Consider the following 18,181-nt stretch of genomic DNA (forward strand, 5'->3'; position numbering starts at 1 on the left):
AACAAAATCCATTCCACCTGCGTAAACCCTGAGAAATTAGGGAGAGCTTGGAGGGGGTTAGGGAAATCAAATCCACTTCCACAATCCAGGGTCAGAGTGAAGAGCTGGTGGTGAGCCCCTCTGTAGCTGCTGCTACTGCAACTCCAGCCTGTAGGTTGCCACAATGACCACAGCCTCTCTATAGGTGTGTAGGGGGGTCACAGGATCTGCCTAACCACAGATGTGGTGGCCCCTCCTTTGGGCTGACCTCTTCTTGGCCTTTTGGAGCAGAATATGTGGGGCTGCCATGAAGACATTATCTACAGTGCATAAGGGGGGTGGGGGTGATATTTTTTCATCCCTGTAAGTCAATTGTTTGCACCCTTTTCACTGTGAACATGAACATATAACTTAGCCAGGAGATGCTGGTATTGGATGCAAAGTTCAGAATGAAAATTCTTAAGCATATGCTTATGGAACCATTGCCTTGAAACTCACAGAGCTTAAAACCTCCACCACTGTGGGCTCTAAGAGAAACATCTAATCAGAAGTTCTTTTGAGAGAGATCTTTTTAAGAACTCCTATTGTATCAAGGACCAAGCTGTCAAAAATGTCTTCAGTTACTCTCATCTTCACAGCTAATTCATCCTCAGCATAGTCAGTCCACTGAGATTCTTCTTTGTGGAGCTCCTGAATCTAAAAATATAGCATAGACATAAATGTTGACATCTAGAAAAAGGGTTTGATTTTGCAAGATGCTGAGCAGTTGGTCTCCTATTCAGAAAAGCAACTTCGCACGTTACCTTAAGCATGAGTAGTTCCTGTGAAGTCTAGTGGAGAAGTCACATGCTTAAACACCTGTTTAAAGTCTTTGCTGGCGCAAGGCCATGGTGCTCAGAACCTTGCAGGATTGAGCCCAATGAGCAGACTTAATTCTGCGTTCAAACAGAAAGCTAAATAAAATGAACTAATTCAAGGCCAAAACTTAGGAGTTTTTGAGTAACTGCAATTCCCATTGAAAGCAACCATTAGAACATGCAATCAAATCCATCACCTGAGCCTTAATGCTTTGACAATGCTGGATTATTATTGCAAATATAAAGACAGGAGAGTCATAACACTCAATATGTTATTTTAAGTAAATGTAGCTCTGTCACAAGAGTCCGTAAGGATTGTAGATTTAATATATATAAAATATAAAACATCTCCATTATGCTTACCAGAATAAGATCCACTCGGTCCCTTTTACAATTTCCATACTTGGTCATATTAAGGAGTTTTCTCTTCATCTCCAAGCTGTTCTTTTCCAAGTTCATTATCTTAATAATTTCTCCCTGAATAAATGACTTTGAAATAAATAAATAAAAAAAAGCTGAACTGTAATGCTGTGCACATAAGATTTGTCACTGATGTGGAAGTTGCAAATGAGAAATGTTGATTTGATCTGTGAAATTCAAATTCAAAATCTGGAAATGTCCCAAAGTTTGTGGGTTTGGTGTGGGATGTGCTGAATCCTGGGTTTGGGCTCAAGGTCATCATTACTGAAAAATACGTTTTTAAAGTGAAAATACTTTAAAGGCTATACTGTACCTCTGAGTAAAGCTGACTAAGAGATTTAGAGGCCCAATTCCCATTTCTTTTAACATAAAAACATCTCCAGGCTGTAGAATATGTGCCTGCAGCTTAATTATTCATAATTAAATGGCTCTAGAAGTCTATGTGCTAGGGATTAGCTGCCCACCTCACTCTATTTTTATGCATGCATTTCAGATCAACCCTCTCTATCACCACCTGTGTTGTGCTCTTATCACTCTGCTTGCCCAAGTGTTGTACATTTCCTTACCATTTTACTCATCACACATTCAGATCTCTACACTGACTTTCAGAATTGTGCCCTTTAAATCCCCATGATGTACCTTGACCTCACTGATATCTGTTTTTCTGCAAATATGTCTGTAATAGCGAGAATCCAAATGTTCTTTGAGCCATGGAAGAGGATTTGGATTTGCTGTCACCTGATATTCTGCGTGTAGCAGCTCGTGAGTTAAATCAAATATAACCTGGAACAAAGAGGAAACAGAATAGCAAAATCAATTGAATCTGCCACTGCTATTTTTTCAAAAGTTAATTTAAGGCTGGTGAAAGGGGCCAGACTGACAGCCCTGGAGTCTCCAGACTCAGTGCAAGATTCCCACACGCAATTATATTGCTGACATCTCTAAAGTGGGTATGATTGTGCCACCCTCTAGTGGCCAGAATCTAAAGAACATATGAACCCTAATACTAGTCGCGATCAGCACAGCACTATCCGAGCACCTACTGTGCAAGTATGAATGGTTTAGGCATTGCTGCTGTTTTACATGTAATAGTGAACAGGAGGGACTGAAAATCATGTTGGTTTTGTGTCCCCCAATGGACGGCAACAAAATAGTTGTCTCAGATTAGTGCAATCTATATTTTATTTCACAATAGTTTAATAAAAATAATGTAGTAACTCTTCATTTTTCTGTACCTGTTTTGGTCTCCCTTTGCTATAGTCTGTACAGTTAGATTGAAGTTAGGTGCTCCTTAAAAAGCAATTTTCATTTTTAAAAAACTGGAAATATTAAACCGCAGCTAACGCTTTAAAAATACCTGATTGTAAATCCTCTTGCTTTCTGCTTCCAGATCGTCATCTGAGATGTCATTACATTCAGAATCCTTTGGCACATGGATCCTCCTAGAATTTGAACAAATGCTTTGAGGCGTCCATAGTTCATCTACTGCATGTGCAGACAGTATCTTAACATGTGAACTATTATGTGGTACCACCAGAGGAACCTCCATTGTTTTCTTCCAAGGAGCTGAGTGCCAGTGATCTAATCTATGCTGAGTTTGCCTTTGAGTTTTTATCTCCTTGGTATGTTGGATAGAATTGAGCTGATCAAAATCTTCAGAACTTCCAAAAACACCAGCATCGAGGATCTTAATAAGGAACTGGAAGGGAAAAAAAAAAAGAAAAAGAAAAAATCCATTGCATTTACATTTGTATTTTTTCCTAATTTTAAGAGGTATTCAGTTTGCTAATATTTAAAGAGCCATTTAAGCTTAACAGCTAAGAGCCAGATTCCAGTATAACTGACCCCCAAGCAGATGTACATTAATGCTGCACAAAAGTTTTAACTGTAACTGTCTTTGGCTCCACGCACAACCCACCACACCCACACACCTCTGCTGATTGCAGGGGTGCTCTGCACGTGATGGAGTTACTCTGCGATGGGTCAGGGTGAGCATGGTCTATGCAAGGATCACGCTGAGCATGTCCCCTGATCCTTAACTGCCTCTCTGGAATGCCCCTCCCTGGGCAGAGGATTACCTCAGAGGTTGGAAGGGAGCCACATTCAGGATTCCCTTGCACATTCCCAATTGTTTGAGAATTGGCCCTAATTGTTGTTCTCTTGACATTATATAACTTCCTGATGGCAAAAAAACAACTTGACAAGCGCAAAGGTCTGCCTGCAAATGCTCAACTGCAGGATCAAGGCCTAAACAGATATATCTAGAAGACAAAGAAACTCCTGAGTCTATACTTACTGGCAAAGTGCCTTGAGGAATCTCAGAAGATAGGTGAAACATCGTGTCTGCTTTAGCTCCTTGTTTCCTTTTAATTTTCTTATATTCTTTCACTGCATCATCTACAAATTTAGTTACAATTTTTTCTGCTACTGTTTGTGCTGTGTGAGGCCCATGAATGCTAAGTGTGTCAAAGTCACACAGTAAGACATCCAAAACTTCAGCTGATCGCTCTGATAATCTAGTGCTGTGATTGCCTTCTTTTTTTAGGCCTTTAACATGATTCCGCAGTTCTCTTTCAAAGGCACTCTTATATTTGTGTTCGGTTGTATCAGAAAATGCACTTAAAGTGTCATACAAACGTTTTTTTGTAAGCTCGCTTGAGATATCATCAGCCAGTTTATTTCTTTCTTGATCTTTCAATAAGCAACTAATGTGTTTGCTCTTGTTTACTTCTTCTGTGTTACTGTCTTTATTTCTCACTGGAAGCACATCTTCTGCAATTGTCTCTTTCTTTATCTGTGTTAGCTCTCTTGTTTCCTTCTCTGATTCTAAACATACAAAGTCAGCTTGACAAGCGAATTCATTAGATATATACTGCTCATTGGTAGGAAACTGTCCTTTGTGCTCTTTTCCTGATGGCATGGACGTATGTGACCTAGACTTGTTTTCTTTCAATGCTGAACCTCGTGCACTGTATGTGTCTTCAGGTTTCCGCTCTGTATATCCTGTTCCCTGCTGGTTATCATCAGCACGTTTGTAGTCCCCCCTGGATGATCCATCATCAGAGAATGAGTCTTCATCCCCGGAGTAATCAGAACTCTTTTCATTATCCTCCAAGAGATGTGAAATTTGATCAGGTCTGACAAAGATGCCAAAATATTTAGCACACACGAAATATTTCACTCCTCCATAAGTTCCATCATGATCACCTTCTGGTTTGTCAAGTGCCACGCCAGCCCAATAACCTTCATCGAAAGAGGTACATCCCTTGAACATCAGCGTACCTGGCTGGATGTGCTTCACTAATACTCTGTCTCCAACTTCAAATGATAATAATGGGTCGTCATGATCTTCCTGAGCTTTGGACAGCGTTAAAAATGGCTTGCTTTGTTTCTTTAAATGTTCCGGCCTTTTAATGGCTTGTTCTGAAGAAGTGGGACTTGACAGACAGAGTGAGCCTAATGGCTGCAATGTTGTCTCGTTTTCCGCTGTCACGTGTTCTAATAAGTCTTCCTTTCCGCCTGAAATCATTTCTTTACCCGAACAACATCCAGAGAGAGTCCTGTCCTGAGCTGAAAAAACATCCATTAACTCTGGAGATGGTGGGGGCAATTCTTCAGGTATAGTGCTATCACCTAATGAGGGTAACTCGTCTGTTTGTGCTGACACATCTTCATTCAGAGAATAGTGTGAATCTCTCATCTCGGAGAATGTCATTTGTTCTGGTGGAGAAGGGAAGTCTTCTGTGCTGAAGCTAATGTCCCCACTTTCTATCCCACCTACCTCTTCTGGGGGTGTGGGAAGGTCCTCACTGTACAATGACAAATCCTTTTTATTAGATGATGGTAAATCAACACTTCCATAGGATAGCACTTCGTCAACTGGAGACAGTATTTCTGACAAGGTATCTTTATCAATAGGAGGCAGAACCTCATCACTGATAAAAATCATATCATCTTCACTCTCAGAAGGGCGGCGCCTTGCTTGTGGCAACTGCTTTTTGGAGGTGATAGAACAAAGTGGCACCATCTCAGGTTTCTTGAAGGTTTGTCTTTCTCTTGCTGAGTTATTTTGATTTTGTGCAGTCACCGTTTGAAAGGTTTGTGTGTCAAATGAACTGACTTCAGCTTCTGTAGGAGCCTCTTCAGAACTTGTGGGCATTGATAAGTGTGGCGATGCAATTTCGTTTGGTTTGTTGGATATGTGTCCTTCAGTTAAAAGTTCTGTCTGATTAGTTTTAGCTTCCTCTAAACCTGACAAGTCTCTGGAGGCTAGTGAAGAGTCTACAGGAAACAATGGCATCTGTTCATTTGTCATGGATTTTTTAGGTGGAAGAAATACACAGTTATTGAACTGCTCAGGAACAGCATCTAGGTGCTTCAGGGAACTTTCGGATGGAAACCACGTGAACGCTACTTTACTTTGACCAACAAATAAACCATAACTTTCACCATCCTTTTCCGCTTTGCTAGTTTCAGAATCCTGTTGTTCAAAGGTCTCCTCAGTACAAAAGTCAACATTATACAATAAGGAGATGGATGATGAATCTGAATGCTGCTCAGATTTTCCCTGAGAGGGGATCTTGTTTACACTGCAGTTTTCTGAGCAAGGCAATAGAGCTGAAGCTTCCAAGTACGACTTGCTCCTTCCATTAGCAGTGTTATCGAACTGAAAGGAAAATGGCTCTTCTCTCCCTGAGGCACTTAGCGTTGGATTTTCGCTGTTTGAGGAAGTGACAGAATGTGATTCATAAGCACACTCATATTCTGAAACATCTCCAAGACGTTTTTCAGAGCCATGAAAGAGCGATGAGGCCTCATGATTGCAATCATCGTGGGGCACTTGTTCATCACATATATCACTGGATAATAATTCATTTCCGTCACTTACTGCTATCTGTGCCTTTGTCAAAGGGTTAGGAAACGCATCAGCATCATCGCCACCACACAGTTGTTGCTGGATGGTAAACTCCTCAGGGAGGCTGATATCTGTGTTCTCAGCTTCTAATTCAGAGTCTGAAACAGAGCTTTCTGAGACGTCGATCCGAACCGCAGTCACTTTATGAAATTCAGGGAGGGAGTGGTATGAGTTTACACTCTCACATCTCAGAGAGGAGTCGTGTGATTCAGTGGATGATACTGTGTACCCTCGTCCCTCTGAACATGTTTTCAAAGCATGCTCTTCATCAGAGGGATCACACGGATCGTTGTCCACATGCTTAATCAACTGGTTGTCCTCAGCAGGATTTTTCTCATATGGTGCAGATACTTTCGCTTCTTCTTCGTTGACTGGAACATCTGCCAAAATCAGCGATCATGACAGTCATTTAGTTTTATTTTAAATGGTTACAGTCAAGTACTTGAGCCTTCAAATCCTGCAATCCTTTACTCCTAGGGCCTTTCCTCCCTTACTTCAATCAGTCTCGATCTGGGAGTGCCTGTGGGGAGCCAGCTGCAAGACTGGGGCCTATTCTCTTTTTCTTTTCATTCTGCTGTTTGCAAGAATCTTTTAGAAATTTGCAAACAACATTTCTCACCCTCCAGGTATTAACTTTTTCCATCTGGCAAATACTGATTTTTTTATATAATATATATGTAGTACTTTCCTACTCAAGCTACACCTTCTATTCACACTTGTATTTTTCATTTCAAAGTCAATAACACTAACTGTGCAGTCAAGGCAAGCACTATTTTTAATATCATATTGTGCATAAATTTAAAATAGGCCAGATAACATTGAAGAGCTAAATAATGTAATGAGTGAGCAAATATAATAACCTCCAGTATGGTTAATTAGAAGGGTTTAAATCCAGGACTTTCACCACGAAAGCACAGACATCTATCATTTGAGCTAAAGGAGTAATTCCACTACCTGGTAGCAATAGTAGGCTGTTATCTTTTATGAGGACTGGCTGCTAAAGGGGGATGTGACTCATCTGCAAGTGTTTTTGTGATGTATCTCACACTAGTAATAAAAGAGATAACTGAAGATAGAGCAATTAATTCACCTGGTTGCAACTCTTCTTATTATTATTTATTTGTATTAAGCCCAGCTGGGGAAGGAACTGTGTGGGGAGCATAAAGGGAAGAAGCCCAGATGAGAAGGAGGCTGCTGGGAGAGGGGGAAGAACTCTGCAGTCCATCTCTAGTTGGTAGAGAGTAAAGGAAGGACTTAGAGAGAGGAAGATGCGCAGCAAGCTTAGGAAGGGGCTGTGGGAAAGGGCCTGAAAGAAGGCCAAGGTAGGATGAAATCCAGAGAGACAGCAAATCTTAGCTGCTCACCACAAGGTCCCTGCCTGGACTAGAACCCAAAGGACAGGGAGGATCTGGGGTCCCTTCTGATCCACTGGATAAGGTGGTGTGGAAACACCACACCCTGACACAAGGGAAGAAGGACTATTGAGTTTAGAGCTAGACCTCCAGGGAGAAAGCCCTGGGAGGCATCATTGCAAAAGCGTGGAAGGACATCCCTGCAGAGCCTGGGAAGGGGTGAAGAGCCCGCAGATGAGCGAGCCTGGGTAGCAGCAAGGAGTTATGTTCATTTGAGTTTAGTTTATTGGACTCTGTGTTTACCATGGAAGGGGTGAGACTAAACATGATCTGACTGAAAGGCTGAGGTGTGAGAAGATGCTGGCCATCACAGGGCTGGAGCAACTAACTGTTGGCAGGGCGAGCTAGAGGAGGAGAGTCTGCTACTCCCACATCCAGCCATAAGGGGGCGCACCAGCCATGAGTCAACCCTTCTACGGTGTTACACAAACACACAAACTTTATTGCAAAAAATCATTTGTTTCTTACCTTGCAGTGGAAGGATTTTAGACACCTGGAGTTTTTTTACACCCATGTAAGTGATGTCCGAGTCTCGTTTGGAGTTCACATTTGTCCTGGAAATACAGTCACACGTTTGCTGGATTTAAAGTATCCTTCCAGTGAATTTAGGAAGAGCTTGGCATCCATTAGTACTTAAACCCTGTATTCGGGTGATCTTAATGAATGCTGGATGTAATGTTAAATATGTCAATCATTGTCTACGCACAATAAATAAACGCACTGGTAAAGACAAAATGGTATTACTTATTTTTTAACTGTGTTCTCAGACACTTATGGCCTGATTCAAAGCCTACTGAAGTCAATGGGAGTCTTTCTATTGACTTCAGAGGACTTTGGATCAGCTCTTAGCAGTAATTTCTTACACATGTAAACTGGAAGTCAATGCACATTTTGCTTATGTGATGGTTACTTCATCAGACTCATAAAATGATTCTGCATAAACAAACTGTCATTTTCAATAGGAGGAGTTAGTGCCTTCAGTATCCTGACCCCTTATGTTGCATCTTATATGATCTTCAGACACGTGTATACTATAAACATAGATTAGGGCCAAATGTTCCCTTGGCTGTATGGCTCTCCATGGTTTCAATGGGATTTTCATACTGGCATCCAAATGCAGAACTTGCCCCTTATATCTAAGTCTGTTAACCTGGAAGAATAATTCACCCTTGTTGCTCAGCTGTGATTTCATATCATACTGCAATCCATTGCTTTGAATTTACTGTGATTCGACTCTTCTGGAAGTCAATACACGGCGGGAGAGGTCACTCAGTGAACGAGTGGTCTCCATTGGAGCCAAGCAATAGATGGCTCCACCCTCTGACCTCCCCCCCCCAGACCACAGAATGGCAGTGGAGCTGTTCTGTGCTTTTCCCTCAGGGCGAGGGACAGGCTAATGGATCCCTGCAGAATTCCATGGCACACAAGGTGAGCAGACCCTTGTGCAGGGTCCCCATATCCTACTTCCCCCTTTCTGCAGTAGAACCAACCACTTGCATTGGGTCAGGGCTCTCTGAGACCTCTGAAGTTGGGACAGGCTTTGATTCTTTGTGAGTGAAACAGAATATGGGACAGAAGTCCATGCTCTTAGGGGTTAACGTACCTCTGCTCCTCTGACCGCCTTCCTTTTCCTGTCTGTGCTTCCATTGCTGAGGTTCCATCTGAAATCAACCCTGACCCTCTGTCACCATCATTAGCCTGCATGGACCATGGTTAAGAGACAAAGGAAGAATCAGCCCCACTGATTATGTAGGAGAAAGAGAATATAAATGGAGAGCTGTATAAGTAGGGCCCTACCAAATTCATGGCCATGAAAAACGCATCACGGACCATGAAATCTGATCTCCCCCGTGAAATTGGGCTATTGTAGGAGAGACCAGATTTCACAGAGCTGGGCAGCCAGAAAGCGGCAACTGCTGGCTGGGAGCCCAGCACTGAAGGCAGTGCCGCCACTAGCAGCAGCGCAGAAGTGAGGGTGGCATGATGTGGTATTGCCACCCTTACTTCTGCGCTGCCGCTGGCGGTGGTGCTGCCTTCAGAGCTCGGTGCCCGGCCAGCAGCTATCCAGCTCTGAAGGCGGCAGCACAGAAGTAAGGGTGGTAATACCATGACCCCCACTCCCTACAGTAGGCTTGCGACTCCCCTCCCCATGACCCCATTTGGGGTCAGGACCCCCACAGTTACAATACCATGAAATTTCAGATTAAAATATCTGAAACTGAAATTTATTATTTTTAAAATCCGATGACTGTGACATTAACCAAAATGGACCGTGAATTTGGTAGGGCCCTATATATAAGAGTTGTACTGCCACAGTAAGCCAACCTATCAGATTTAAGGGTCATACTTTAACATACCGCAACAAAGCGCCGGCACAAAGCGTTAGCTTTTATGCCAACAGCTTGAGTTCATGCTGTCATGCCGGCTGATTTTGAGGGTTTATTTGGGTGCATGTTTATCTGGGAAAAAGCCAGTTTCAAAACATAAATAGCAGCCCTGCCATGCACCTTATATGGATGGCCTTCGTCTTCTCCTGCAGTCTCTTGGCTTCCTCCTTGCACCCTGTGCACCTTTTCCATTGTCAGTGTATCACTCTCTAATTCTTCCACTGAGGATGAGGTAGCATTACCTGCAATACACAGATTATTGGGACACAGAAGGAAGAATCTACGGCTCGCTGCTCTGTGTCAGCAGCACCAGGCTAGCTCTAACCATGAGAATGTAAAGTGGTGCCAGATGATTTGTATGGCTTTTTTGACCATTGTACGCAAGGATATTTGAATCCCCCAAGAGCTGTGCTAGCCAAACTGTGTCTTCTACCACTGTTATACCTAAAGCTACTAGTCCCCTCTGTCTACCTGTAGATGGGCTTATGTAAAGCACTGATCACTGAAGTATCTAGCAGATATGTAGGTAATATCTCTGGCATGTTTTTATAAAAAAATGGTCTATTCTAACATGATTCTCAGACAAAAACTACCCCTGTTCACACTGGGAAGGACTACCATGCAAGCTCTTACTAAACACCTTCGTACTGTGTATTGTTTGCTTCTGAGAGCACTACATCAAGTGTTTGGGCAGGATTGATAAATATATTCTGAGTGGTGATGTTTGAAGAGTGCTAGGTATTTCCCATGGAAACATTGGAATGAAACAACAAAATTTCCATTCCAGTCACAATTTTCCATGGAAATTTTCAGTTTTTCAAGGAAAAAACCAAAAACATTTGTTTTCCCCTTCCTTTTTTTCCATTTCTGGACGGAATAAACAAGAGAAATGATTTGGACATGAGAAAAGCTATGGGAAACAGGGTGTTAAACTTAGGAGTGAAGGATAAGAGAAGGGTTGAAAGACCCAGACGAGATGGATGGCTATTATACAGAAGGATGTGATTAGCTGCAGAGTTTCCAAGGAATGGCATCAGGAGAGACTGAAATGGACTCAAAGACACAAGCCCATATAGATGGGACTAAACCTAGAAGAAAAAGAAGGGAAGAGAATGGAGTGAAGGGGGAGAAAAAATGAGAACCAAAACATTCTGTATTTTTCAAAATTTGACAAAACCATTTAATCGAAAAACCATTTTTTCTTGAAAAAAGTGTAACAAAAATGTTTTGACCAGCTCTAATTCCAAGTCTGAGAAAGCCTCGGTAATCTTCCACTGTCAGCACAGAAGGAGTCATCTAGGGAACACTAGCAGAAAGCAAAATACCTGTCCTGTGCACGAGTGTTAGCAGTTAACCAATGGCAAACCTAGGTAATGAAACAGAGCTGAGACTCTGGACAGGAATACAAATGAGAACAAAACACTAAATGTGAAATCCTGGCCCCATTGAAGTCAATGGAAAAACTCCTATTGACTTCACTGACTTAAAATGTGACGACCCACATGCTCAAAGTTAGGCACGTACTTAAGTACCTTGTTGAAATGAAGCTTATACTAGGCCTATGTAATCTGGATCATTGTTATAAAAAAAAATTACACAAATGAATTGAGCAGCCCTCATCATGGGATCTGGGTGAATTTGATGCAATTAAGATACTCCATTAGTAAAAATGATACAAATGAGAACTGATGTGACTATATATATATATATTTATAATCCAGAGACTCTGCATACACAGAACTATATAAATGATATAACTGTCTCATATATAAAAAGCCAGTTTTATTTGTTATAAGTTGAACTGGGAACAAGAAATATGAACTGAAGATGAAACCTGGAAACAAAAATAACTCCAGTATGTCCTGTCAAAGTCTATCTTTAGCTGATCTATGTTCTTTTAAGATGCAGACCCTTAAATTATTTTGAAAATACCTCAAAAGAAAGTAAATTGTTAATGACACAATCCAAATAAGTTATGATTTTGTTCTGAAAAAGCAGTATAATCATCTCTCATAATAACCCTTAGACAGATCTCCAACATCTTGCCTAAAGGTGATTTATACATTCGGTACACTGAGCAAGACACTTAGGTAATAAATGAGAAGACTGTCTCTCTTTCTGTCTATATTAAAGTTTGATTGAAGCGCTTGAAACAGATTGGACATAATAGCATTAAATATGATTTACCAGTTCCTTGAAGAGTATTTTCTACTCAAGCAAGGCATAAGCTACACCAAGTGGAAAGTATCCCCAAACCTTTCATTGTAAACTCACTGTCATGGGAATTAATATCCTCATTGTCTTTAGGGGCTAGTGTTCGGTTTGAAACAAACTTCTTTTCCTTATGATCGTAATCCTAGAATGTAAATGTTCAAAGGTCAGATTTAGTATCATAAAAGGGGATAGAGAGGGGCCAGGTCTACACTACAGACCTATATCGGTATAACTACAGCCCGAGTGATGTAGCCATACCGACCTAACCCCCTGTGTAGACAACGCTATGTCAACAGGAGAGCTTCTCCCACCGACCTAGCTACTGCCTCTTGCAGAGGTGGATTAACTGCGCCAATGGGAGAAGCGTCTTCACTGTAGCGCTACAGTGACACAGCTGTAGTGCTGTACATGAAGAGAAGCCCAGACTCTCTGCAGTTGGGAGATTTAGCACAAAGCCAGTTAAGCTATGTCTACATTGCAAAGAAAAACCCACGGCGCCAAGTCTCAGAGCCTGGATCAACTGACTTGGGCTATGAGGCTATAATTAGCGGTGCAGACATTCCCGCTCAGGCTGGAGCCCAGACTCAGAGACCTTTCCCCCTTGTCAGGTTTCAGAGCCCCAGCTCCAGCCCACATGGGAACAGCTACACTGCTGTTTTTAGTCCCACTGCCTGAGCCCCACCAGCCCGAATCCATTGACTCAGGCTCTTAGACTGGGTACTGCACGTTTTTCTTTGCAGTGTAGACGTACCTCAGAGTACGTCTACACAGCAGCTTGGAGCATGCCTCCTGATCCGGATAGGCAGATTCATGCTAGCTCCGCTCAAGCTGGAATGCTAAAAATGCAGTATGGAAGTTGCTGCAAGGGTGGCAACCTAGGCTAGCCACTTGAGCTGGCTCCTACGGGGTTGGGTGGGCTTGGACTCGGGCGGCTAGCCAGAGCCAGTGCCCGGGCAGCAACGTCCACACTTCTATTCTTAGCACGCTAGCTCACACAGTTGGTGTGAGTCTGTGTACCCGGAGAGGGAGGCTTGCTCCCAGCTGCTGTGCAGACAAACTCTTAAGGGCCGGACAGTGGCCAGGCCTATACAGAGACATAAGGAGGCCTAAGACACACACACACACACACACACACACACACCCCATATGCAGCCTCCCTGCATTTCTCCTGCAGGTGGGTGGTGGGGATAATAATCTGCTGGTATGAGCATGTAATAGTTTACTGCCCTTGGGAGCAAGGGAGGGGAAGGTTAGGTCGCTGCTTAGGCCACACAGCATTTAAGCCTCAAATAAACAACATACAGTACAAGGGAGCCGTATTTTCAAACCGGTTACCCTTAGTAAATTTAACCTAGCAGGTGATAAGAGCTCCTGCTTATAAAGCTATTCAAGATCTTAAATGGTGGAATTCACCCTTGTGCAGAGGGTGAAGCCAGTATGAAGCCATTGCACCACTTCATCGCTGTTTGGACTGGCGCGTAGGCCTTGGGGTAGAATTACTGCAGTGGTCATAAGTGGACACAGGATCTCAAAGAAGGATGTGTTTACAAGAAATTCATGGGGTTTGTCTTCTGTCGGAACAGGGGTGAGTGTAGCTTCATCCATTTTGGCTGAATTTGTGTGTTCCGAATGTAAGAGAGCATGACACCTATCATTAATCTCTGAAAGACATGAAGTTCTTAAAGTGACAATGATGTATCTTTATGCATGGCTAAGTTAACTTATACTTTAGTTTTTTGGTAAATTCAACGCACCTTTTTCGTGGTTTACAAAAAGTGCATTTAAGTAAACTTTTTAAAAAAAAGATTTTGCCCCAAATATTCCTTGTCTGAATAAAAATCACCCCAACAGTAGCAGCAACTAACAATAATACTTAAGACTATTCAAACATTTTAACTATCTAAGCACACAGCTATTTTTACGCCCATCCTATCCATTTCATTAATTTACTAGAGCACCAATCTCCAGCTGTACAAACCTAGCCTTCCTTTTAGGAGTTCAGCAAAAGTACTTCTGTTTTTGTTAGCCAGGAAGTGAGACTCACGGATGGGTTGTTTATAGTGTAAGCTGGTTTTTAGCTAGTATTTGTTCTATTAAGAAAAGGACCCATGAATATTGTCAACCCTCATAAGAGTTCATATTGCACAGTGAGTGTTTGTGTGTAAGAAAATATTGATCACATTTTCCCATGGGAGATACCATGACATTTCCAGCCTGGAGAAACAATGATGATTTACAGCAACACTTAGATGCAGCTTTGCCAACACCTTAGAGCCTCTATTATTTTTTTACTGTTAAACAGAGACAACCCGCACCTGCCAATAGTGAGGGTGCAGAGTGAGGGCAGCTGGCTTCAGCAGTGTTACTGAGCACGCTCAGTCCATGTGAGCATGCTCAATACAAGCTAAGCAGCAAATCTGGGGGCGGCACATGACCCCGCATGTCCCCCTCCACACGTCGCCCCTGCTATCAAAGGTGAAACACCTCTGTGCAGGGACTTGGGATCCAAAGTGAAATACTCTTTCAAAGTACAAATCTTCATCTTAGGTGAAAATTTTACCCCTGTTTGTGCAGAAAGCTGGCACAAGACTTATGTATCACTTAAGGCCAGCTTAAGCCCCCAGCTTTACACTTTCTGGGTGCAATCGTGGCCTTACTGAAGTCCATGAAAGTTTTGCAATTGACTTCAACAGGGCCTGGATTTCACCCTCTGAAGGCAATGCAGATGACATAAAATACATGGGGTGCATTATGAAACATCATAAACCTGGAACATAATCTCTGGACATGCACATCAACTGTCTGCCAGCCCAACGTTATCAAGCTGCATTCTGTATACTACAACCGTGTGGCACGTAAAATGTATTGCCTGTCTGCAAAAGACCCATTTGTATTTATACTGTCTTCCGGTTCCAGCATTCCTTAGCTTCTTATGCTGGGATTTCATAGCCCTGAAGAAACCAGTTTGACATCTATTTAATTCCCCTAGAACTAGTGCTTAAATCTATCCTGTTAACCAAGTTACACTGTATTATAAAAGTGAAACCATTCTGCAGTGGTTGAAGCTCCCTAGTAGCTCTTGAGTAGGCCACAATCCAGAAGTCCAATCTGGCGATGACAAAAACATGGATAATTGTGGCAAGGTCTACTTAGGACCCCAAAACGTAGCAAACCTAGTCCAACAGAAATATTTTACATTGGTTCAAATGAGGGTTGAGACTTACACTCATAGACTTTATGGCCAGAAGGGTCCATCGTGATCGTCTAGTCTGACCTCCTGCACATTGCAGGCCACAGAACCTCACCCACCCACTCCTGTAACAGACCCATAACCTCTGGATGAGTTACTGAAATTCTCAAATCACGGTTTAAAGACTTCAAGTTACAGAGAATCCATTTACTCTAGTTTAAACCTGCAAATGACCTGTGCCCCATGCTGCAGAGGAAGGCAAAAAAACCCCAGGGTTTCTGCCAATCTGACCAGGGGGGAAAATTTCTTCCTGACTCCAAATATGGTGATCAGTTAGACTCTGGGCATTTCAGCAAGACCCACCAGCCAGACACCTGGGAAAGAATTCTCTGTAGTAACTCAGAGCTCTCCCCAACTAGTGTCCCATCACTGGCCATTGGGGATATTTGCTACCAGCAGTCGCAGACTGCCTACATGTCATTGTAGGCAGTCTCATCATACCATCCCCTCCATAAACTTATCAAGCTCAGGCTTGAAGCCAGTCTTGTGGCCTTGAATTAATTGTCCCCTTTTAACAGATCATTTAAAGTGCTACCTGGAGGGTTTCAGCTTTCAACTTCTACCATGTTTGCTTGTTTTGACGGACCGGTCATGCCACTCAATCGGGATGGTTCTGGCATGGAAGCTTTTGTATTAGATACCTGTGTTTTCAGAGTCTTTATCCATCACAAGTGGGCCTGTGCTTTGATCACTGGAATCACATGGTTCCTTGGCCATTGTTTCAAACACCTCGGGGTCTTGTGCACCTGACCATTGCTTCCACCGCTGAGGCACCTCTGCCTGTTGCCTGCCTTGCAGCGATGTTTTCTCTTTCTCAGTAGGAAAGCTGTACACAATTAGACAAGCAATTAACGATTTCAGGTTGGGTTCATGGTTGCCAATTAATCATGACAAACCCAGGGGAAGTCAATAAAGGTATGTATCGAAGGCTACTGCAAGTCCTTCTTAGAGGCTGGAGAATGCTTCCGTGGGTATGTTTGTAGAAAGAGCAGCAGAATATTGAAGTCAGTAACGCTACCTGCGTAGAGCATTTATTTTCCATTCCAAATACAGTTAGCAAAGAAATGGCATTTTCCCTTCATCTCATCTGTTGCCGGGTTTTACATAGCGGAAATCCCCACCCTCTCACCCATACACAGTGGAAGACTAAAAAAAAAATCAGCAGCATCAAGGAAAGCAAAGTATAGGGCCAAATTCTAGCCCCTGGTGCCCACATGCTGCTCCCACTCAAGTCAGCAATGATTTGCTAGATTTCAACAGTTATTTTATATGAAAAAATCTAACATAACAAATCTGTGGCCATTTGAACTTCACATGTTGGTCACCATAACTGCTTTGAACTTAACAGCAACTGGGAGATAGAACTCATATCCGCCTACTCCAAAGGCATAGAGCTTTACCATTTGAATTAAAGGAGATTCTCCATTAACTGTTAGCGGTACAGGCTCCATGACACATGGTTGAGCAATTTGATTCCACCCAGCAGAGAGCAGTGGTACATACTAGTCATTTACTACAAAAACACTGAAACACTTTTCATATGTTATCCATTGGGCTAAAACTAACTATCTTCACTTCTAGGAGTTAATCAGCTATTGGATAACTGCAAAATATATATTTTTTATTTTCGCTTTTTTAATTTGGACAAAATGGTTTTAGGTGGCCATATAAAGCATCTAATATCACCAATCCTTAAAATTACAATTGGAAATACGTTTCAGATGATGTATTTGACTCCTTAGCTGAAAACTGTTATTTGACAATATAACATGATTACATAATTGTTTTTATTATTTTTGTTTCCTTTTAATAATTATTATAAACAGTGTAAAACATTCAGATTAAAGCCACTATACAGAATAAAGCTTAATAAGTATAGTTCTTTAGGATGAAATATTGAGAAAAAGCAATAAACATTAGGAAGTGGTATAGATTTGCTTAAATTTACAGCAATATCTAGTCCTGCTGTGCATAAAAATACATATGGTATCTGCTCCAAACCCCGTTTAAGTCAATAGGAATCTTTCCATTGACTTCAATGAGCTATGGATCAGGCCCCAAGTCTTATAGGAGAATGCTGAAAAAATAATATAGGATTTCTTCTGCTGTTAATGTTTTCCAATTAAACTGGGGCCCCACGGTTGCAACATTTCCTGTTTGGATGAGGCTCTAGGGATGGTTTTAAGGAAGGTTTAGCTTCTTTCCAAATGAACCAACATCGCAAGGTGTTTTGAAGTAGCCTGGAAGCAGAAAATTATGCAGTCAGATATCACAGGTGGCTCTTTACAAGTTCTGGAACGCAGCACCTGGATACCAGCCTGATCCACTCATATAATCTAGCAGCAGCAGTGCTTTCAGAATGTCAGCATTTACTTGTTATGTTTGGGCAGTTTGAAACATTATTTTAATTTTGCCTTAATTTTGTAAATGTTGCTCCACTGCCCACCCCCACACAAGCTCTGAGACAGTAATAGAGACTGCCAATGACTTTTAATTATTATCCTGATCAGTATAAAATATGAATGCACCTGCACTGGCGAACAGATAGCATACTTATCCTTCTGTATTCTTACACGTGAAACAGATCTGTATACAACAATGCAGCCACAGTTTGGGTACATTTTGAGCCCCACTAGGCCCTGTCTATGGACTTGGGCTAATATTTACTCTTCCACTATGAGCAAACTTGTCAGTAATAAGAAGTGAAAGTCCAGCCAAGAAACCTTCCTAACGATTCCTGTGACTTG

The 18,181-nt window shown here is 42.1% G+C and overlaps 1 protein-coding gene across 1 annotated transcript in view; it reads right to left on the reverse strand.

The window, feature by feature from the left end:
* Nucleotides 1-519: 519 nt before the first annotated feature.
* The window catches only part of CCDC187 (coiled-coil domain containing 187), a 68,693-nt gene continuing 51,031 nt past the window's right edge, over nt 520-18,181 (reverse strand). The window contains exons 21-31 of the mRNA XM_065418577.1: nt 16,076-16,260; nt 13,733-13,845; nt 12,245-12,326; nt 10,091-10,212; nt 9,187-9,281; nt 8,052-8,137; nt 3,553-6,551; nt 2,614-2,955; nt 1,896-2,039; nt 1,200-1,325; nt 520-675 (exon numbers count right to left, since the gene is read on the reverse strand). Coding sequence (XP_065274649.1) covers nt 520-675; nt 1,200-1,325; nt 1,896-2,039; nt 2,614-2,955; nt 3,553-6,551; nt 8,052-8,137; nt 9,187-9,281; nt 10,091-10,212; nt 12,245-12,326; nt 13,733-13,845; nt 16,076-16,260 — 4,450 coding nt within the window. The remainder of the gene's footprint in view (nt 676-1,199; nt 1,326-1,895; nt 2,040-2,613; nt 2,956-3,552; nt 6,552-8,051; nt 8,138-9,186; nt 9,282-10,090; nt 10,213-12,244; nt 12,327-13,732; nt 13,846-16,075; nt 16,261-18,181) is intronic.

The sequence above is a fragment of the Emys orbicularis genome, chromosome 18, assembly GCF_028017835.1.
Source record: "Emys orbicularis isolate rEmyOrb1 chromosome 18, rEmyOrb1.hap1, whole genome shotgun sequence".
In the NCBI taxonomy this organism is placed as follows: Eukaryota; Metazoa; Chordata; order Testudines; family Emydidae; genus Emys; species Emys orbicularis.